At 53.5% G+C, this 23,542-nt stretch overlaps 2 protein-coding genes across 2 annotated transcripts; one reads left to right on the top strand and one right to left on the bottom strand.

The window, feature by feature from the left end:
- Positions 1-1,026: 1,026 nt before the first annotated feature.
- On the bottom strand, positions 1,027-2,336 carry NCS57_00501400 (uncharacterized protein; the record flags this gene model as incomplete). Its single annotated transcript, XM_053054957.1, has 5 exons — positions 1,027-1,368; positions 1,416-1,750; positions 1,799-2,006; positions 2,053-2,097; positions 2,154-2,336. 5 exons carry the CDS (start codon positions 2,334-2,336, stop codon positions 1,027-1,029), a joined length of 1,113 nt encoding a protein of 370 aa, XP_052917117.1.
- Positions 2,337-4,333: 1,997 nt separating this feature from the next.
- NCS57_00501300 (uncharacterized protein) lies at positions 4,334-23,197 on the top strand (the record flags this gene model as incomplete). Its single annotated transcript, XM_053054956.1, has 2 exons — positions 4,334-14,202; positions 14,242-23,197. The coding sequence occupies 2 exons, from the start codon at positions 4,334-4,336 to the stop codon at positions 23,195-23,197; spliced, it is 18,825 nt and encodes a 6,274-aa protein (XP_052917116.1).
- Between the last annotated feature and the right edge of the window lie 345 nt (positions 23,198-23,542).

Genomic DNA, 23,542 nt, shown 5'->3' with positions numbered 1-23,542 from the left:
AGTACTGAGACACTGCATAACGGGAGAGAACCCGATCCGAGACGGCAATCCTCAAGCAGGAAGGGAACCAATCTTGGCCCTCCCTGACAAGGCATAAGCCACAATAATTTACTCCGGAGCGATTCCAATTCTCGAACGCAGCCCTGAATATCTCCCGTCAAGCCACCGACCCCCACGTTGTTGCATCTGAGACAAGAGCCCGAAAGACACAAGGTAGACCGCCAGATGCAGAATTTCACGTGGATATGTTCCGCGACGTTCTAGGCCGATGATACTGCTTCCATGAGCCCGGATGGTGAAACAGTGGGTTTGCTTGTTGGTCTGCGCATATCCTCGGTAGTAGATGCAAGAAGGGTCGGCGAAGACATTTGGCTGCATTGCAGATTTAACGGATGTGATTAATAATAGAACAAGTATTTTGAGTCACTGGATGGTTGCCACCGGGAAAGACTTTCTGCATCTGGGGCGTCATTCTCCCTGCTTTCCTTTTTGATGGTGCAATATCTTACCTCGTATTTTCTATGGCAATATCTAAGATGATCTTTCGGATACAACCGGTCTAGGAGAGAAGAGAGAGCGCCAAGTTACATTGCTCCAATCACATACTTTGGAATCAGCGATCTCGATACGCATTGGGAGGTGTTTTAGATGACGTGGAGTTCAAGGGAGAAGATATTCCAACCTCTTTGTCAATTATATGATGTCAAAATGCTGATCCATAAAGTATCGCACGTGCATGTTCCATTGGTATCTTTGAACTATGCCTGCCAATTTGTGCCTTCATACAACGCTGAACCCGTGCTACCTGAACTACCGACAAGAATACCCCCTAAGAAACTTCTACACTCCTTCGTACAGTAACAAGAATACTCCCTGCTAGGGAAAGTGACCAGGAATATGCCAAGTTATGCATATCCCCGGCATGAATCGAACCACCTCGGTTACTCATGCCGCGTAGAAAGACAAAGAAAATCAAATGATTATAGTCCAACCACCAAGCCGATGAATTAGTGTGCCCAAGACTCCTCAAGAATGACCCTGAATAGGCCGAGGAACATATAGTTCCTCTAGATACCTCTCCTCATCCTCACTAAGCTCCTTACCCACAGCCGCTAAAGCTTCCTCTATGCGCTGAACAGTGCTGAAGCCAATAATAGGAGCCGTGACTCTCTTGTTCAGCCAAGCGAGGGCGACATGGCTCATTGGCCAGTTTCGCTTGACAGCAATCTCTTCCACCCTTGAAACGATCTTGTCTGTGTTGCAGTCATCTGCTTCATAGATGGAGCCGTTTCTACTGTTGGATGCGCGTATTGACACAGACTGTTGGCTTGGCCTGCGTGCCAGTCTTCCAGATGCAAGAGGAGCCCACTGACCCATTAGAATGGTTATCATGGAAGAGGTGGGAGGTGACTCACGGGAATAAGACCAACGCCAGTATCATTGCAATACCGAATCATCTCTCGCTCTTCTTCGCGGTAGATGAGGTTATAGTGGTTTTGCATCGAGACAAACTTGGTCCACCCTTTGGCATGGGCTAGATTCTGCATGGCTGCGAATTGATACGTCCACATGGAGCTTGCACCGAGATACCGCACCATGCCCGCTTTGACCAGATCGTTTAGAGCACTCATGGTCTCAGCTATGGGCACAGTGGGATCAAAGCGGTGGATCTGGAAGATATCAATGTAATGCGTCCCAAGACGCTCAAGAGAGGCTTCCACAGCGTTGAAGATGGCTGCCCGTGATAGACCTGAAACTGGTCAGTGAACAAGTCTAAAGTTTGTTGCAGATCACGAACCCCACTGGTTGACGTAGTCTTTGCTCTTGTCTGCCAGCTCATGATGCATCGTCACTCCTGACCCAGGGTCAAAGTTCTCCGAGTCACACACAACACGATAGCACTTGGTCATGAGGATGACCTTGCTGCGTGGGATGTTGTATTTCCTCAGAGCCTTGGCAATGACCTTTTCAGACTCTCCATTGGAGTAGACGTTGGCCGTATCCCACTATCATCAGTCAGCGAACACCCAACAAGCAAAAGACCCAACTTACCGTGTTTATCCCACGGTCGTAAGCTGCCTTGAGTATCGGCATGGCCTATCATTCACACCCTACTTCAGCCACTTCCAACACCACGGACCTGGGTAACTCACCTCTTCCTCGTTGAGCACCCACGGAAGCCAACGAGAGTTTCCAATGTGCAACCCTCCCAGGATTGGATTGGACACCCTGAGCCCACAGTTGCCGAGATGACGGTAGTCCACCCTGGTGCGCGAGATGGAGTCTCGCAGAGACTGGGGGATTCTCAGGAGCTTGTCGACGGATGTTTTGGACATGGTTGCATTGACCGACTGAGCTGAGGCAAGGAGAAGGATGAACTGAATCTCTCTCTGACAGATGGAGAGGTAATACGCTCGAGTTGAATGGCTGGACGAGGTAGACAAACTCGGCTGCTGACCCTTTAAAAGTGCCGATCGTCTTTGCCGCGGCAATTGCTTCCAAGGTATCCGTCTGTCTTGCCGCTCCCAGTACCCGCATCACAGAGTTTTTCTTTCCCTGGCATCACAGCTGGGCCCTCAAGATTGACTTGTGGTGTATTTCCTCATTGCGATAGTTTCCTCCTTTCCCTCGAAAATAAACACGCTCTCAACGGCGTTGTCCCATTGGCTCGCTCTTGAACTGGCTGCGTGTCTCAAACTGACTGCCCCCGGCAGGTTGTCGTATGTTCCATAGAGGGTCTCGAGCCAAGCCGCAGTCTGTCCAATCGAAAGACACGCTTCCTCGTATAGTTGCCAGATTGGGACAGTATTCGAAGTTTCCAGCCTTTTCTTGGCAAAATCAGCCATGTACGCAAAGGGGGCGTCAGGTAGTTACACCAGAATCATCAACAGCCACCACATTCCAGCGCGGTCTAGGATAGAGTTTGAACAAGGGGAGAGCCAAGATCATGATACTACCTATTATTGCAGCATCCCTGGTGATCATCAGGGCGGTTATGGAGATCTTGTAGTCTCCTTGTTCAGCTGTACCAAGCAAGACCAGTGGAGAGAAGTAAAAACAGGTTTGAGAAAGGAACTGAAGGGACTGCATTGTAAATAAACCATGCTCAGCTCGCCATGGTTCGTCATACCACAACAAAGCAACCTCTACACCATCCTACGCTTTGCCATCTTTCAGCGGTCAACACGTCGTCAACGCTGCAGGCCAAGCCACCAGCTACGGATAGACGGGACGGGGCGACGGGAGGGCTTGAACGTACGATGTCTTAGCTAAATAGCGCGGCCTCTGTTGCTTCGTGGCCACTTAAAAAACTCTCCGAAGGCGTTATTTGTCCTTCCCCAAGGGTCCCGCTGCAGGGAGGACAACCTGCCGTCAAGTTGTCTCTGAGCGTTGACTCGGGAAGTAAGCGAAGTGTGGGGAGGATCGCCGCAAGGGGGTCATGTCACAGTCCAGCCACATCTGGGCTGTCGATCACCTTCTATACATAGACGTTTCTACAGCTCAACAGATGTGGATGCTGATGTTTGTTTGGACTTTTGAGAGATTGGACCCCATACAGAGGCTTGCGGACCCAATGAAGGTCTCGTGGAGGTTTGTGCTACAATACCCGGATCGAGGCTCTGATGTTGGCCTTACCTGTCATGTTGTTGACTCGTCACTTGTCGCGATCTCGTATGAATTCTAGAAGTAGAATAACCGGAGGATTCCGGTAACTGGGATCTAGTAATCTCAGTCAAAGCACGCCCAGTTTGGTCAAGCATCAGCCATATTTCGTCACACGGTCCACTGCATGCATTCCCGCCTGGGCAGGGTGATCTAGAACACGCGGTATTTGATGCAGCCGTCTGTATACGGTGTTTCAATTCCCGAGATGCCTTCAGCTTGAAGCAGGGCAGCCATGAGGGTGATGACGGACCCCGTAGAGCCCGCTGCGTAATCAATGAGTGAGATCAGGGCACCATTCAGAGGTCTGATCTGCACACGCCTTGCTGGATTTGTTGAGTCTTTCAGCTGGTGATGCTGCAGGTCTTCATGTAGGCAGTCGGAAGCAGGTTTGACAGTGATCTGGTGCGTATAAGTATTCCAATACTACCCTACTGGGTAGATCCCTACTTCTACAAGATCAACAGTATCTGCCTTGGTTACAGTCAAGGTGGAGTAATTCGATCTGAGAGAAAACGACCTTACACGACGAGTTCGTGCCATTATATATTCTTTTCTGCCTTATACCGGGCCCAGACCAGACGACACATTTCCGTCTCTGTTCTTCAAGGTATGTTCTAGTCAATCGAGGCTGTGGCTATGGCAACCAACAAACTGACCCGTCAACCAGATGCATCAATTCCAAGAGAATGATGCCGTGAAGGCGTATCCCAGTGGGGGGATTGAGAAACTCGCAGACATCCGCACAACCATACAGCCTGTCTCGAGCGGTTCCAGTGACACCTCATGCTCTGATGACTCCCAGCAACTGCAACAAGCAGTCGAGTACTGGAAGGACATTTTGGCCGATGGTCAATATGTCTCTTACCCTTCACCACCGACTTCGACCCAGCAGCAAACCTCGTTGCCTGGGTTGGCACCTCATGGAGTTGGTGCCACACAGCACTTAAAGCTACCTCTCCCCAAACACTCCAATATCCCCTTTACCACTCTCATGCGAGCGGCATGGGCGCTCGTCGCTGGCCGAATGACAGACTCGGAGTCTGTGGTGTTCGGTACCAACGTCCTCGATGAGCCTATCATATCAGTCGTGCCCTTTCGTGCACGCATTCACGGCCACACTGTCTCGACCTTGATCGAGTCAGTACAGAAGCAGGAAGAGGAGGTGATGGCCTCACCTCACCACATGAGTCTTCTGTTTTCCGGTATGGAACAGGCTTCTTCTCTGTTCCAAACTCTTCTATTGACACCGAGGGGTGACGACGAGTGCTCCAGCAGTCCTCATGACAGCGGCTGTCGAACTCCAGAACCTTGCCGATTTGGCCTTGTTCTTGAGATTGCACACACTCAAGACACGGCAGCTCTCAAAGCGACGGCTCGTTACAGCTCTGATACTCTTCGAGCTTTTGAGGTCAAGAGGTTACTTCGCAGGTTTGCATCTGTCATGACACAACTCGACATCGCAAAGCCCAACCAGAGTGTCGACGACATCGACTTCATGACAGAGCAAGACCTTCAAGACATCTGGACCTGGAACTCCAAGGCCCCCACTGCCATTGATGGCTTCATCCACGACATTGTCAAGGAAAAGGCGTTGATCCAGCCGTCTTCTACTGCCGTCTATGCCTGGGACGGCGAGTTCACCTACGCCGAGATCGACAGGCTTTCTAACCGCTTGGCTGTGACTCTCATCACTGCCTACGGTGTTCAGCCAGGGACACCCATTGCGCTGTGCTTTGAAAAGTCCAAGTGGATGGCTGTCTCGATACTGGGAGTTCTCAAAGCTGGAGCGTACTTTGTCATGCTTGATGCTGCTTCCGCACCCGAGCAGCGGTTACGGACCATGGTAGAACAGGTACAGGCGAAACTGGTTCTCAGCTCCCCTCTGAACCAAGCCCTGAGCTCTCGTCTCTGTGCAGCTGTGATTACCCTTGACTCTCAGACCCTTCGAGAATCCAAGTACAACGAAGATGAGATCGACCGACTTTTGCGTCAACAAATTCTCACAGCTTCTTCCTCCAACACGCTCGCCCATGTGATATTCACATCCGGTAGCACAGGCACCCCCAAGGCCATCCCAACTACCCACCAGAGCATCCGTTCAGCCCTCTACCACCAAGTGGCAGCCATCCACCTTAACACCAAATCACGAGTATATGACTTTTCGTCGTACAGTTTCGACGCCGCCATATTCAACATATGGACCACCTTCTACGCTGGAGGATGTCTCTGCGTGCCGAGCGAGGCAGACCGCAAGGATGATCTTGTTGGTAGCTTTCAGAGACTGCGTGCCAACTACGCGACCATGACACCTTCTGCTGCCCAGCTGCTTGCTTCAGCGCCGGACAGGGTTCCTCAGCTGGAGACCATCATGCTTGTTGGAGAGCGCCTTACCATCCAAGACGTGTTGCCTTGGTGGAACCGTGTTCGTCTCATCAACTCGTATGGACCTTGCGAGTGTACTCCTCTCGGTACTTCCAACTTGAACCCATCCAGTCCTGCCGACCTTCTCGACATTGGAGTAGGACTGGGCCAGGTCACTTGGATTGTCGATCCAGATGACCACAACCGTCTTGTTCCTCCTGGCTTGGTCGGTGAGCTTGTTCTCGAGGGTCCGTCCGTGAGTCAGGGCTATCTCCACGACCCAGAGAGAACAGCAGCTGCTTTCGCCAAGGACCCTTCCTGGTTGGTCGAGATAGGGCGTCACGGAAGAGTCTACAAGACAGGAGACTTGGTCCAGTACTCCAATGAGGAAGGCCGCTTGAGGTACGTCGGCCGAAAAGATGCCCAAGTCAAGATCCGTGGACAACGTGTCGAGCTTGGCGAAGTCGAGCATCGAGTGCAGCAGTGCATGCCAGACGTGAGTCAGGTAGTTGTCGAGATGATCACCCCCAAGGGCGTGAACAGCTCTTCGAGTGCTATGCTTGCGGCGTTTCTGGTTCCCTCTCGTGGCAGCGGAAAAGAGGTTTCTGAACCTCGCATGGCCCAGTCCATGCCTCAGATACACGCTGTCTCGGAGGAGGTACAAGCTGCCTTAAGCAAGGCTTTACCGAGTTACATGGTGCCTAGTATCTACTTCTCTGTGCGAGAACTTCCAAAGGCCGCTTCGTCAGGAAAGCTAGACCGAAAGAAGATTCGAGAGATGGGCTCTTCGTTTTCTGTTAAGCAACTGGCCGACCTGCGCACTAGCTCTCAAGGGCCCAAGCTACAGCCGAAGCCGCATTCAGTCGAGCACAGCTTGCAAGGCATCTGGGCCAGCGTGCTGAACATGGAACGGTCCGATATTGGCATGGATGATAGCTTCTTCCAGTTGGGAGGTGACTCCATAGCTGCCATGAAGGTTGTTCGAGATGCTCGTGACCAGCTGGAGGTGGAGTTGAGCGTGGCAGACATTCTGCAGCATCCGCGATTGAGTGAGGCTGCTGGTATTGTTGCTCAGGGTAACACTGCCTTCAAGACCGAGATTGAAGCTCCTGAAGCTTTTTCTTTGCTTCCAGGAAACACTAAGCGTGAAGCCATCGCCTCCGCTTTGAGGAGCCACGGCCTCGAGTCCTCCTCTGTGGAAGATGCTTTCCCCTGCACGTCACTCCAAGAGGGCCTCGTCTTCCTATCCCTCAAGAGCCCCGGAGACTACATCATGCAGACAACTCTGGATCTCTCCACTTCCTCTTACTCAAACGTCCGCAAGTTCCGCCAGGCTTGGGAGCACGTGGTGGCGGAGCATCCTGCCTTGCGAACTCGCTTCGTACACAATGACGGCGACACTGGACTTGCTCAGGTTGTCCTTCGACCCGAGGCCTTTACCTGGAACGAGGTCGTCGACTCGTCTGCGAACGAGTATCTTGAGGCAGACCGACGGCAGCCCATGAACTTGGGACAGGCCTTCGCCCGCTTTGCTCTTGTTCACGACAAGGGCTCTCCTCGCTGGTTCGTCTGGACGATGCACCACGCTCTCTACGATGGTTGGAGTATTCGGCTTATTATGGACGCATTCCAACGGGCCTACCGGACTCTGGAAGCGGGAAGCAGTTTGGCGAGAGGAACAACGAAGGCGTCGTATCCCGCCTTCATCAAGTACATCCTCAACCAAAATGTCACTGTAGATGGTGCTATGGCCAAGTACTGGCAAAAGACGCTCTCCGATTGCGAAGCTGCCCAGTTCCCGGCAGTTCCTCTTCATGTTCAGAACCAAGCGGCCGACCATTCCAAGATCAACACTCTCTTTCAGAATCTGCCATCCATGACGGGAAACCAAGAATTGAGAAACGCAACTCCTTCCACCCTCATCCGCGCTGCTTGGGCCCTTGTCGTAGGGAGCATGACCAACTCGGACGATGTGGTCTTTGGAGCCACTGTCTCAGGCAGAAGTGCTCCTGTTGCCGCCATCGATGAGGTCCCTGGTCCTACCATGGCTACTGTTCCTTTCAGATCGAGGATGGGAAAGAACATGCTGATCGGAGACTATCTACGGTCTGTTCAGCAGCAAGCTATCGACATGATACCCTTTGAGCAGATGGGCTTACCGCGTATTGCCAAGCTGTCAGCCGACTGTGAACACACCTGTCGCTTCCAGACACTACTGGTAGTTCAGCCAGAGGAGACAGCCGACATTCTCTCCGAATTTGACGACAAGTACGGAGGTCCTGAGAAATGGTTCAACAGCACCTACGCCCTCCTCCTCGAAGTTCAACTTGGCAATATAAAGGCAAACAGTAGCGGCACCGTCAAGGCTCGCTTCGACTCGAGGATCATCCAGGCAAACACCGTCAAGAGCCTCCTGGAGCGTCTCGTCTTTGTCATCCATCAGCTCAGCAGCGCTGATAACATGGCTGGCGTTCTCTCCGACATCGACGTTGTCACGCCAGCCGACCTTGAGCAGATCTGGCAGTGGAACAAGACCGTCCCTGCGGCCATTGATCGAAACGTCCACGACATGGTCCTTGAGCGTGCTCTGTCTCAGCCAAACAGGCCAGCTGTGCATGCTTGGGATGGCGAGTTTACATACAGAGAGCTTACTCGCCTCTCGTCGACCCTGGCTAGACGGCTCATCAACCAGTACGGAGTCTCACCTGGTGACATTGTTGGCCTTTGCTTTGAAAAGTCAAAGTGGACATCTGTGGCCATTCTGGCTGTGCTTCAGACTGGTGCTGGATTTGCCATGCTGGATCCTTTCCTCCCCGAGACGCGTCTCCAGACCATTGTTGATCAGGTCAATGCTTGCGTTGTGGTGTCCTCGTCGAAGCAGAGAGACTTGGGTCTGCAACTAGGCTGTGATCAAGTCCTGAATCTCACTTCTGATCTGTTCAACAAACCCGAAACGACCTTGGTCAACGTCAAGACACATCCTTCGTCACCCGTATACACCATTTTCACGTCCGGCAGCACAGGAACACCAAAGGGCTCGGTCATCAGCCACCGCAGCCTTGCCTCGTCGCTTGTCCACCAACGCGAAGGCTGTGGCTTCAACCAAGCGTCAAGAGTATACGACTTCTCCTCTTACGGTTTCGACGCCCCGCTCTTCCTGGCCTTTCAGACATTCTCTGCTGGCGGCTGCCTCTGTGTACCCAGTGATGAGGACCGCAAGAGCCGTCTCGCCGAAAGCCTGCGAGAACTCAAGGCCACCTTTGCGCTCATTCCGCCTTCGGCTTCCCAGCTCCTGTCTCCGGAGCAGGTGCCGGATCTCAAGACCCTCATGGTGGGAGGAGAGGCTGCGACGATCAAGGACCTTGAGCGATGGTCATCGAGCGATCTCTTGCTCATCAACGCCTACGGACCGTGTGAATGTACGGCGGTCAGCATGATCAACCCTACCCAAGCATCCAAAATGAACGTCAGGAAGGCCCTTGGCATTGGAAAGGGACTCGGTCAGGTGACATGGGTGGTTGATCCTCAAGACCACAACCGTCTCGTCTCGCCCGGTGCTGTTGGAGAGCTTTTACTTGAGGGTCCCTACATTGGCCAAGGATACTTGAACAATGAGCAAAAGACCAGGGAAGCCTATGTTGAAGACCCTACCTGGCTGCTGCAGGGCACAATTGCGGTGCCTGGTCGACGTGGCAGGCTCTACAAGACGGGTGACCTGGTCCAGTACTCTGAAGATGGAGACGGCAGCTTGATGTTTGTTGGTCGAAAGGCTGATGACGCTCAAGTCAAGATCCGAGGTCAGAGAGCTGAACTTGGAGAGATCGAACTGCGTGTTCAGCAAGCGCTGAAGCATGACAAGACTGTTCAAGAAGTCGTTGTCGATGTCATTGTTCCTCATGGCGAAGGTTCGCGCCCTATGCTTGTCGCGTTTCTCAAGACGACAGATGTGAAGGACTCTTCCGCACCGGACCTCTATCGTGTCTCTCCTTCTTTTGAAGATGAGCTTGCACAGTCTCTCCTAAGCTATATGATCCCCGAGGCCTTCTTCAAACTCGCCCAGATTCCCCAAACCGCCACCGGAAAGTTGCATAGGATGAGACTTCGCGCAATGGGAGAGTTTTACTCTCTTCGACAACTGGCTGATCTCAGGACCGAGGCCACGCAAGGCCCCAAGCTGCAGCCAACTTCTGAGCTTGAGGTTGAGATGCAGCAGATCTGGGCCCGCGTTCTTTCTTTTGAGCCTCAGCACATTGGTCTTGACGATAGCTTCTTCCGATTGGGAGGCGACTCTATCGCGGCTATGAAGGCTGTGGGAGAAGCTACCAAGGCGTCCATCAGAGTCACTGTTGCCGACTTCTTTGAGCATCGCACGCTTCGAAACATTTGCAGCAATGCCTATTACTGCTCTGATATGGCTGCTGAGTCTATATCCACTACTGTCGAGCCCTTCTCTCTTCTCTCTCGAGACAATATTGAGAGTCGTGAGAAGCTCGTTCAGGGTCTGGCTATTCAGCTCGGAACCACTACATTCAGGATCCAGGATGCCTATCCCTGCACTCCTCTTCAGGAAGGACTTGTCTCCCTGGCTTCCAAGAGAACGGGAGACTACATCATGCAGCAGGTGTTGAAGCTATCACCAGACATGCTAAACAGCATCGATACCTTCAAGGATGCCTGGCACAAGACTGTTCGCGCTGTGTCCGTCCTCCGCACGCGAATTGTCCAGCACGAAAAGCTTGGTCTTCTTCAAGTCCTTCTCCACGATGAAAATGAACGCATTGAATGGATAGAGGCCATGGGTCTCGACTGGTACCTCAAGTCTGACAGACAAAAGCCCATGGGTCTTGGTCAGCCTCTTGCTCGATACGCTTTGGTCAGAGATAGTACCGGAAGACCCAAGTGGTTTGTCTGGACCGTTCATCATGCTCTCTACGATGGCCTGTCACTTCCAATGATCCTCGAACAAGTCGATCGGGCTATCCAGGGCCGGTCGGTGGGACAGACACGTCCTCAGGCTCAGAGCTTTATCAAGTACATCCAACAGCATGACTCGAATGAACTGAAGTCATACTGGCAGGCCGCGCTTGAGGACAGCGAGGAGTGTGTGTCCTACCCCAGCCTTCCTTCAGGTCTCGAGCAGCCAATCGTGTCCAACAACCTTATCGAGCACCAAATCTCACGCGCTTGGGGATCTTCTTCGAGCAACGAGACAACCGTATCGACGATGCTTCGTGCGGCATGGGGTCTTGTGACAAGCCAGATGACGGGCTCAGATGATGTTGTATTCGGTGCCACTGTATCTGGACGAAACGCTCCTGTGGTCGGTATCGAGTCAATGGCCTTCCCAACTATCGCAACTGTGCCACTGAGGCTGAGGCTCCACCACAAGGATCAACGTGTCGTTGACTATCTCGACCAAGTTCAACGGCAAGCCACCGAGATGATTCCCTATGAGCAAGCTGGTCTGCAGCGCATCGCCCAGCTGGTCTCTCCTGATGCTCGACAAGCATGTGCCTTCCAGACTCTCCTTGTTGTCCAGCCCAAGTCCAAGACCGAAAGCACCAAGACATCTCAACTTGGAGAGTGGGCGACTCCTGATCAGGCCGAGTGGTTTACCACGTATCCTCTTACGATCGAGGCTACCGTGTCGCCCGGCCAGATTGACATCGACGCCCGCTTTGACTCTCGTGTTGTTGAGCCTTGGAGGGTCAAGGGTTTGCTCGAGAGACTGGACTTTGTCATGCAGCAGCTTGGTCAAGCAGGACCCGATGTCAGCATGTCGGAGATTAGCATCATGACACCGCGGGACCTGCAGCAGATCTGGCAATGGAATGAACAGGCCCCTGAGTCTGCTGACCAATCTATTCACTCTGTCATCGAGAAACAGGCACAGCTCCGACCAGAAGCTGCCGCCATCTGCGCCTGGGATGGCAATCTCACCTACGCTGAGCTCGACAGGCTTTCCAACCTTCTTGCCTCCCGCCTGCTCTCTCTGACTGGAGGCAAGAGTTTAAAGGAGACTTTTGTTCCGTTGTGCTTTGACAAGTCTATGTGGACTCCTGTTGCCATGCTGGGAGTACTGAAGACAGGTGCGGGTTTTGTCCTCCTCGACTCGGCACTTCCAGAGCAGCGTCTGAGGCACATTGTCGAAAAGGTCGGCGCAGGCCAGCTGATGCTCTCATCCAACTCTTGCTCTGCGCTGAGCGGTCGCATATCCCAGGGAATTATCACCATAAACTCGGACTTCTTCAAGTCGGCAACCCAAACCATCGCACGCCTCCCTGTTACTTCAGCTCATTCATCTGCCTATGTCATATTTACCTCTGGCAGCACGGGAACTCCCAAGGGCGTCGTCATCACTCATCGAAACCTCGCCTCAGCTCTGCCCTGCCACGTTAAGCGCCTAGGGTACACGCCCAACTCTCGAGTCTACGAGTTTGCATCCTATAGCTTTGGAGCGTCACTGAACAATATGTTTGCGGCTTTGACGACGGGCTCTTGTTTGTGTATCCCTAGTGATCACGAGAGGAGGAGTCAATTGGACCGTAGCTTGGTCTCGATGAAGGCTACGCACGTCCTTCTTACTCCCTCGGTGGCCGAATCTCTTTCTCCGCGAAGTGTCTCTGGTCTTAAATCCATCATCTTTGGAGGCGAAGCTGTTAGAGGCCAGGATGTCGGACCTTGGTGGGAGGCTGGTGTCAAGGTATGCACTGCGTATGGCTCTAGCGAGTGCACAACTATCAGCACCATCAACGACACTGCCTCGACTCCCGATGAAGCCACTCGTATCGGATGGGGTGTGGGACTTGTCCCTTGGGTCGTGGATCCTTCTGATCACGAGAAGCTTCTCCCACCAGGCTGCATCGGAGAACTCTTGCTGGAGGGCCCTGCCGTCGGACGTGGATACCTCGCAGACCCTGAGAAGACGGCCGAGGTGTTCATCCAGAGCCCTTCTTGGCTGATCCAGGGCGTGTCTACTAATGATGGCAGCTACTCGCAGAAAGGTAGGTATGGTCGAATGTACAAGACCGGCGATCTCGTCCGCTACAACGAGGATGGAAGTCTATCTTTCTTCGGTCGCAAAGACTCTCAAGTCAAGATTCGCGGTCAGCGAGTCGAACTTGGCGAGGTTGAGCACAGAGTCAAGGAGTGTGTATCCGAAGCCGCTCAAGTTGTCGTCGAAGCCATCATTCCGACTGGAAGTGACAGCGCACATCAAACGCTAGCTGCGTTCCTTGTCATGAAGGAAGAGGACCAGCGACCAGAGAGCGATGATGACAAGCCAAATATTATCCCCGTGTCGGCCAAGATCGAGGACATGCTCAGCCAGAACCTTCCTGTTTACATGGTTCCCACCGTCTTCTTCTCCATGAAGAAACTTCCCATGACAGCGACCGGCAAGATGAACCGCAGGATCCTCCGTCAGATCGGAAGCTCCTTTTCGGCAAAGCAACTTGCCGCAGCACGAAAGGCTCGAGGGCAAGGAACATCGTCTCAAGAGCAACCGTCGACAAGCGCCCAACGTGAGCTTCAACAAATCTGGTCTAGGATCCTCGACCTGCCAACTAACCTCATTGGCCTTGATGACGGCTTCTTTGGTCTTGGAGGCGACTCTGTTTCTGCGATGAAGGTGGTCGGCGAAGCTCGAAAGGCCGGTATTGAGCTGGCCGTTGCCGACATCTTTACTCATCGCACGCTGAGACTCATTGCCGACAACGCCAAGTCCATGAAGCGCGAGAGCGACCAGGCCGTCGCCAACATCATCCCCCCTTTCTCTCTTGTTGGCAACAAAGTCGACATTGAGGCTCTCCGCCAGAACATCTCGACACAATGCAAGATTGATGCCTCAAAGGTCCAAGACGCCTACCCTTGCACACCACTTCAAGAGGGTCTCATCTCACTTGCCTCGAAACGACCCGGAGACTACGTCATGCAAGCCGTTCTTGAGCTGTCTCCCGAGGTGTCCATTGCCAAGTTTCAGGCTGCTTGGGAAGAGACCGTCAAGACCATCGATGTTCTGCGCACACGGATTGTTCACTGCCAAGGACACGAGACACTTGGCCTCTTGCAGGTCATCTTGAACAACTCGGTTGACTGGATCAACGCAAACGGACTTGAGTCATACCTCCAGGCCGATCGCAAGCAAGTCATGGGCTTGAATGACTCTCTCGCCAGGTATGCTCTCGTACACGATGGCCAGACAGACAGACCCAGGTGGTTTGTTTGGACCGTTCATCATGCCCTCTACGATGGATGGTCGCTGCCTCTGGTCCTGGATACAGTCGAAAAGGCCTACCAGAGCAAGACAGGCGCCGACTCTCAACCTTTTACTGCGGCGCCTGGCTTTCAGCCGTTCATCAAGTACCTTGAAGAGCAACAGCGAAACCCCGAAGGAGTCAAGAAGACCGAAGACTACTGGAAGCGATACTTTGACTCTTGCGAAGCCACTCAATTCCCTACCCTTCCCTCGCCCAGCTACGAGCCGACCTCCAACAAGACCACTCTTCACCGAATGAAGGTCAACTCTCCTTCGCCCTCAAGATCCCTGGATCTCACTCCATCGACGCTCATTCGAGCAGGTTGGGCTTTAGTCGTCGGACAAATGGCAAACACTTCCGACGTCGTCTTTGGCATGACTGTCTCTGGACGAAACGCGCCTGTTCAAAACATTGAGGCTATGCCAGCTCCGACTATGGCTACGATTCCACTACGAGTCAAGTGGACCTCCGGACAGACCGTCTCGGGTTACTTGGAGACGGTGCAGCGCGAGGCTACTGAGATGATCGCCTTTGAGCAGACTGGTCTGCACCGCATCGCCAAGATGTCCTCAGATGCCCGACAGGCTTGCCAGTTCCAGACTCTTCTCGTCATTCAGTCCCAGAGCCACGAAGAAGAAAGCACCGAAAGCCTCGTGCAGAACGAGCTTGGTTCCTCTCCGTTTGGCGAGTGGGTGAACCAGGACCAAAACGAATGGTTCAACCCCTACGCTCTCATGATTGAGGCTCAGCCTGGGGCGCAGGGTGATAGCTTCACTCTCACTGCCAACTATGACGAAACGATGATCCAAGAGTGGATTGTAATAAAGCTTCTTAAGCGACTTGAGTTGGTGATCCAGGCATTCATGGCCGAGTCTGCCGGACAGGGTCAGATGGTCTCCAAGACCATCGATGAACTCAGAAGCTCAATCATAACCGAGGATGACCTCGAGCAGATCTGGACCTGGAATCAATCTACCCCAGAAGCAGTCGACAAGTACGTCCACGAGATTGTCGAAGAGCGAGTCCGAGAACAACCCAACGCTCCTGCCGTCCACTCCTGGGACGGTCAGCTCACCTACAAGGAGCTCGATGAACTCGCAGAGAAGATGGCCGTCCAGCTTCTCAGCAGTATCAACATGAGAGCTCAACAGTCAAGCCCCAAGGTGATCCCACTCTGCTTCACCAAGTCCATGTGGACTTCGGTTGCCATGTATGGTGTTCTGAAAGCCGGAGGTGCCTTTGTTCTCCTCGATCCGATGGTTCCCGAGCAGAGACTCAAGACCATCGTCGAACAAGTTGGAGCTGATGTCGTTCTCTCATCCGAGTCTGAAGCAGAGTTAGCCAAGAGACTCTGCCCTCGCGTCATCCAAGTTGGGCCCAGCCTACCTACTCGCCCATCTCCCATTACCCAACGACTCAAGGGATGCCAACGACACTCCTCCCCTCACACCCCCATGTTCGCCGTCTTCACCTCCGGAAGTACCGGTGTTCCCAAGGGCGTGTTGCTCTCACACAGGAACTTTGCCTCGGAGATCAAGCACCACTCTCACCTTCTCGGCTTCCAGAAGAACTCGCGAGTCTTTGACTTTGCCTCTCACGCTTTTGACGCCGCTGTTCACAACGTTTTTGCCACCTTTGCCAATGGAGCTTGTCTCTGTGTCCCATCTGAGCAGGATCGCAAGAACAACATTGGTGGAATCATGGCGTCTATGAAAGTCACAGTCGCTGACTTGACGCCTACGGTCGCGCGTCTGTTGGACCCAACTACTCTGCCTGACATCGAGACCATGATTCTGGCTGGAGAGGCTGTGTCGGCTGAAGACGCTGCAAGATGGTGGAGAGACTCGACTAGAGTCGTCAACGGATACGGTCCATCTGAATGCACAGTCATGAGCACCATCAACGCCTACCCGACAAGCCCAGAGGATGCCTCTAGCATTGGTCCAGGCGCCGGCCACACCACTTGGGTCGTCGACCCCAACAACCACAACATCCTCGTGGCACCTGGATGCATCGGCGAACTTCTCCTCGAAGGCCCTCTCGTTGGTCAAGGCTACCTCAATGACCCCGCCAAGACTGCTGCTTCCTTCATCGAAGATCCCACTTGGCTACTAAAGGGATCGTCCACCCGCCCTGGACGCCGAGGAAGACTGTACAAGTCTGGCGATCTGGTCAAGTACAGAGAAGACGGCAGCTTCTGGTTCATGGGCCGAAAAGACTCACAGGTCAAGATCCGCGGTCAACGAATCGAGCTTGAGGAAGTTGAGCGCCAGGTCCAGGCTTCGTGGTCGGGCGATGACATTTCTCAGATTGCAGCAGAAGTCATCAAACCTCAAGGACAAGGATCAAAGCCGATGCTAGCGGCTTTCATCGTATCCCAGGATCATCAGACAAGTGATGATGGCCCTCCTGAGAAGGCTGTCAAACCTATTCCTGTTGATCCAGAGATTGAAGCGAGACTGGCTGAGCGTCTACCTGCGGCCATGGTGCCAACAGTCTTTTTCTTCTACATGCGCAGTCATCTACCTCAGACGGCGACTGGAAAGACTCATCGCAAGCTGTTGAGAGAGATCGGATCTTCTTTCTCCTTCCAGCATCTCGCTGAGGTTGCCAACCAAGTCCAAGACGATGAGAACGAGACCAAGGCCCGACGTCCACCAACAACACCACTTGAGTGCCAGATGCAAGCAATCTGGGCTCGAATTCTGGGCATCAACCCTGACCGCGTGGGTCTTGATGACAGCTTCATCCGTCTTGGAGGTGACTCGATCGCTGCTATGAAGGTTGTGGGAGAGGCGCGAAAGCACAGTGGTCTCGATCTCACCGTGGCTGATCTCCTCCGTCGCCCGAAGCTTTGCGACGTCATTGCGACCATCACCAAAAACAAGACTTCCGGAGCCGGCAGAGAGCTTCCTCGCGACGACGATGAACCGATCCCTCACACCAAGTACGCAGGACCTGTCGACCAGTCCTACGCCCAAGGCCGTCTCTGGTTCCTCGATCGCTTGTACCCAGGTCTTACCTGGTACCTGATGCCTTTCACTGCTCGACTCAGAGGTGTTCTTCGTCTAGACGCCCTACACATTGCACTCCAGGCCATTGAGAACCGACATGAAGCTCTTCGCACGACGTTCATGTCTCGAGAAAATGTTGATCTGCAAGAGGTCCATCCTTTCGTTCCTCAAGACCTCAAATTGGTTGAGCTGCCAAGGGGGGCGCAGGGTAAAGAGAGTCTTGAGCGCGCTCTACTCAAGGAACGCACCACGCCTCTTGATCTATCCACAGAGACCGGCTGGAGAGTCACGGTCTATCGCCTAGGCCCAGAAGAAGACAACCACCACGTCCTGTCAATCCTCATGCACCACATCATCTCTGATGGTTGGTCTCTTAACGTTCTCCGTCGAGAACTGGCCATCTTCTACGCCGCCGCTGTCAATGGTCTCGATCCACTGAGCCAGATCGACCCCCTCCCCATTCAGTACCGTGACTACGCCTCTTGGCAGAAGCAGCGCTTCCATCAAGATGAGTACCAGCACCAACTTGACTACTGGGTCTCCCAGCTTCAGACCAGCCGTCCCGCGGAGTTCCTCTGTGACAAGCCTAGACCTGCTACTCTGTCTGGAGGTGCCGGTATCCACGAGTTCACCATCGCGAACACCATGTACGATCGCCTGCAGAAGTTTTGCACTCAAGCTGAAGTTACACCCTTTGTCGTTTTGTTGGCAGCTTTTAGAGCGACACATTTCCGCCTCACGGGAGTGGACGACGCAACCATCGGCACAGCAAACGCCAACAGAGACCGATGGGAGCTCAAGGAACTCATCGGTTTCTTTGTCAACCTTCAATGTCTTCGGATCAAGATGGAACAAGGTGGCTCCTTTGAAGATCTCGTGCAGCAAGTTCAAGAAACTGCAGCCGCGTCATTCGACAACCAGCACGTACCTTTCGAGAAGATCGTCTCTCAGCTCAACACCCCTAGAGACTTGTCTCGCCACCCACTCGTGCAAGTCATCTTTGCGCTTCACTCTCGAGGAACTTCGGGGCCGCTCAAGCTGGGTGATGGCATTGAGTCGGAGATGCTGGATCCCATCCCGACCTCGCGATTCGACCTGGAGTTCCACATCTTTGACGATGGAGACTGCTTGACCGCCAACGTCGTCTATTCCCAGGATCTCTTTGAGACAGAGACCATCAACTCTATAGTGTCTATCTTCAACAATCTTCTTGACCGGGCGCTCAGCGAGCCTGAGACAGCCATCGCGTCCTTGCCGTTGCTCACGGAAATAGGTCGCCTCAAGCTGGAGTCCTGGGGTCTCACCAAGATTGACAAGACCAAGTACCCTCGCGACTCAAGCATCGTCGATCTTTTCAAGGAGCAAGTCACTCGTCACCCCAACCGCGTGGCCGTCAAAGGCAACTCGTCTTCCCAGCTCACCTACACCGAGCTCGATCGCAAATCCGACACCCTTGCCCACTGGCTCCTCAAACAACAACCCGCATTCGCCCCAGAGTCAATGATTGGAGTCATGGCTCATCGATCTTGCGAGGAGATCATCGCTCTTTTTGGCATTCTCAAAGCCAACATGGCCCATCTTCCTCTCAACCATAACACACCAACCGGTCGTGTCGAGACAATCCTCTCAGCCATTCAGGGTCCAAAGCGACTCCTTCTTCTCGGACAAGATGTGACGCCTCCCGCCGTCAACTTGGACAAAATCGAAATAGTTCGCATCGCAGACACTCTTGAGGAAGAAGCACCGCGCTCTTGGTGGAAGCGAGCAGTCGTTCCATCTCTACCAAAGCCAAAGCCAACAAGTCTCGCCTACGTCCTCTTCACCTCCGGCTCTACTGGAAAGCCCAAGGGTGTCATGGTTGAGCACCGCGGTGTATCGCGACTCTGCAGGGACAACAACATCATCCGCCACCTGCCATCATCTGGAGGATTTGGTCACTTCCTCAATATTTCCTTCGACGGTTCCTCGTTGGAGGTCTACTTTGCCATCCTCAACGGTCTCACTCTTGTCTGTGTCGACGAAATCACCATCCTCGACGCTGTCGCTTTACAAGGGGTCTTTGAGCGAGAGAACGTCAGAGCAGTCTTGTTCACCCCTGCCCTTCTGAAGCAGATCCTCCGCGTGAACCCTACGACACTCGGAACGCTGGACCTGCTTTGTGTCGGAGGAGACCGCCTTGACCCCGCCGATTGTGTCAAGGCGTACAAGCATACTGCTCAAGGTGCCAAGGTTCTCAATCTCTACGGCCCAACTGAGAACTCGGTCGTCAGTACCGTGTTCTGCTATGAGGGACAGGACGAGGGCTTTGCTACTGGAACTGCCCCCATTGGTGAGCCTATCAGCAACTCGGGCGCTCTGGTCATGGACTCTCAGCAGCGCTTAGTGCCACTCGGAGTCATGGGAGAGATTGTTGTCACGGGAGACGGAGTGGCGAGAGGATATACTGATCCCTCGAGAGATGTCGATCGCTTCATCAGGTTGGATGGAGGCAAGGGAGAGCGAGCGTACAGGACTGGAGACTATGCCCGCTGGAGGCCAATGGATGGAAAGATCGAGTTCATGGGACGCATGGATGTGCAAGTCAAGATCCGAGGCCATCGCGTGGAGCTCGGGGAGATTGAACACGCAATTCGTGGACATGAAGCTGTCAACGATGTCGTGGTTCTGGCCCACAGAGACGAGAAGAATGGTGGTGAGCCTCGTCTGGTGGGCTTCGTCACTCTTCATGACGAGGTCCCTCCTTCGAAGGAGGATGGAGAAGTGAAGGAGGTCGAGCACAAGGACGGAGAAGAAGGAGAGACAAAGCAGCACGTGGATGAGTGGAAAGAGTTCTTTGACGGAGACAAGTACTTGGCCATGGAGAATGTGGATCCAGCCAAGATTGGACGAGACTTTATCTCGTGGACTTCGATGTACGACGGCACCGACATCGACCCGGTCGAGATGAACGAGTGGCTAGACGACACCATCGCCACTATCCGCAACGGAAACTCTCTCGGCCACGTGCTCGAGGTGGGAACTGGATCTGGCATGATCTTCTTCAACATTCTTGACGGACTCAAAAGTTACGTCGGACTTGATCCCTCGAGTCGAGCTGTTGAATACGTCACCAAGGCAGCCAAGTCGATCCCGTCACTGGCCAACACCAATGTCCGCATCCACCAGGGCACAGCAGCCGATGTCAAGAAGCTACCTCGACCTCTCCAACCTGATATAGTGGTCATCAACTCTGTGGCACAGTACTTCCCCAGCCAAGAGTATCTCCAAGAGCTAGTCGAAGACCTCCTCGACATCGAAACAGTCGAGACCATTTACTTTGGAGATATGCGATCGTGGGCGTTGTACCAGCATTTCGGTGTCAGCAAGGCCCTACATCAACGCCAGGGCAAGATCACCAGGGATGGTCTCAGGCGAAGCCTGCGCGACATGGAAAATGGAGAGATGGAGTTTCTTGTCGATCCTGGTTTCTTCACCGGACTGCAGGATCAACTGCCCCATCTTGTGGAGCACGTTGAGATTGTGCCCAAGCGTATGAAGGCCACCAACGAGCTGAGCTGTTACCGATACGCAGCGGTGATTCACACCAAGAAGGCACGACAAGTTGGTCAGCCTCAGACGATCCACACGATTGAGGAACCCAAGTGGATCGACTTTAAGGAGCGTGGTCTCGACTCTTCTTCACTTCGTCAGCTCCTTCATGATTCCTCTTCTTCGCGGGACCCTATTGTGGCAGTTACCAGCATTCCTTACAATAAGGTCTACCTGGAGAGTCTTGCAGTACAGTCACTCTCTAACGACGAGAACGGCGACGACGATGACGACGGCATCAAATGGCTCGAACCTCTCCGAAGTGAGGCTCAGGCCTGTCCCTCACTGTCACCCCTCGAGATAGCGCAACTCGCCGGATCTGCTGGCTACAGAGTTGAGATCAGCTGGGCTCGCCAATTCTCTCAACAGGGTGGCCTAGACGCTGTATTCCACCGACGAGACCAGCACGACAAGCGCAGGGCTCTGTTCCGATTCCCGGCCGACCACCAAGACAGACTCCCTCACAAGCCTCTCACCAGCAAGCCTCTGCTCCAACAAACCAAGCAGAATGTCCACCAAGAGCTCGAGGCGAGACTACGCGCCAACCTACCCACGTACATGATCCCCCAGACCATCACCATTCTTGAACGTATGCCTCTCAACGCCAGCGGCAAAGTCGACCGAGCTGCCCTGTCACTCAGTATCACCCCCAAGACAAAGGCCCGCGCAGCCGGGGCAGCCCTCCGAAAGCCAACCACCGAGATGGAAGTCACCATGCGAAAGATCTGGGCCCAAGTTCTGGACCTCGATCTGGAGACCATCGGCCTAGATGACAATTTCTTCGACATTGGCGGTCACTCTATCTTGGCCATGAGAGCTGTCAGCGAGGCGAGAAAGGTCGAAATTGAGTTGACTGTTGCGGATATCTTCCGAAGCAAGTGCCTTGAAGACTTGGCTCGACGACAAGAGGAGCTTGCTGATGGACCGAAGACGGAGGAGGAAGAGGAAGTCGAGCTTGTCGACTCAAACACCAAGTCGGCTCTTTTGAAGGAACTCGGCTGTCTAAAAGCAAACCTCCACTCTACTGAAGTGGAGGAGATCTTGCCTCTCACGAGTATGCAAGAGCATTACGTCACTATTGGAGTCGCCTCCGGCGAGTACGCCCACTACTTCTACCTCGATCTCGGAATCAACCCCGACGTCGCTCGCATCGAAAAGGCTTGTCGTCTGACGCTTGAGAAGATCCCCATCCTCCGAGCCAGCTTCATGCATCTACTCGGACAGCATTGGCAAGTCATTCCTCACAACGTGCCAGTTCATCTACAGACCGTCAGTGTCATCCGTGTCAATGGAGATTTGGACCGAGCTGCTGATGATTTCTGTCTGCGCAACTGGGACAACATCTCGGCAGCCGAGCCTCCAGCTTTGTTCACACTCCTCAAACACAGAACTCAAGGTGCAAGACTCGTCATCCGTCTCTCCCACGCTCAGTATGATGGTGTTTGCTTCCCTCCCATTGTTCGAGCCATCATCGAGGGCTACATCACTGGAGATGTAACGCCTCTTCCCAGCTTCACCAAGTTCCTCTCCGTTGCGGCTCGTCAGCGACCTCAGTCTTTGGAGTACTGGAGCCACCTCCTTCGAGGGTCATCTCTAACGACCATTCTGCCGAGACTGAGGCTTTCCAACTCGAGCCGCGCTCTTACACCACCTCGGCCCATCGCAGCTGAGCTTGATGTAGCCCTGCCCAAGTGTCTCCCAAGTTCCATCACCCCAGCCATCTTCGCGAGCGCAGCCTGGTCAATTCTCCTCTCTCAAATCTCAGGCAAGCAAGATGTTGTCTTCGGCCACGTCGTCGCCGGTCGCAACTCGAGCATCTCTCGAATCGACGAGATCGTCGGACCCTGTCTCAACCTTGTGCCCATCCGAGCCACTCTCAGCAGGTCCCTCACAGCTACCGAACTCCTCCAATCCCTCCAGACCCAGTTCTTCTCCATGGGAAGCGCAGATTCTGTCGGCTTCAAAGACATCATGCACGAGTCAACCAACTGGCCAGCGAACTCGGATTTCGAATCAGTGCTACACCACGCCAACGTCGACGAGCATCCCGAGTTTGACTTTGACGGAACAAAGACGAAGCTTCATTTCTTTACCAACCCGCGTCTGAACGTGTCGCGCTTGGCGTTGGCTTCGTACCCGACCAAGGGCGGCGAGTGTCTGCAGTTCCGACTCACGGCTAGCACTGACAAGTTGAGCGGTGTTCAGGCCAAGATGTTGCTTGATGCGCTTTGTAAGATTATTCGTGGATTTGGGGAGAATACGAATGTTCCTGTTTTGTCGTGGATTGGCCAAGTCAGCCTCAGGTTCTGATCACCGTGAGATTAGCAATAAGAAATCAGCACGCGCTTGATGGTTGGCTTTTCTTCTTCGCTTGATTGCTCATTTAATTAGTTTTGCTACTTAGACACTCGGATCTCTTGTTTTACCATTCTATTGCTAGATATACAGTTTATTTCGTTCCATGGGCTATCCTTCTTTTCCACTCCAACGAGTGTGGTATCGCAATTGTGAAATGGTTGGGTTTGACGGGATCTCCTCCCTCACCTACCTACCCTGTAGCAAACTGCTGACTAATCTCAACGCCAGGTGCGGCGACCCATACCTGCACCGGGGCCGGTGCAGGTATGGGTCGCCGCCAGGTGCCAGATCACGCCA

Source organism: Fusarium keratoplasticum, chromosome 3 (genome assembly GCF_025433545.1).
Source record: "Fusarium keratoplasticum isolate Fu6.1 chromosome 3, whole genome shotgun sequence".
Classification (NCBI taxonomy): Eukaryota; Fungi; Ascomycota; class Sordariomycetes; order Hypocreales; family Nectriaceae; genus Fusarium; species Fusarium keratoplasticum.
Note: the sequence above shows the minus strand (reverse complement) of the source record. Positions and strands in the feature narration are given on the sequence as shown.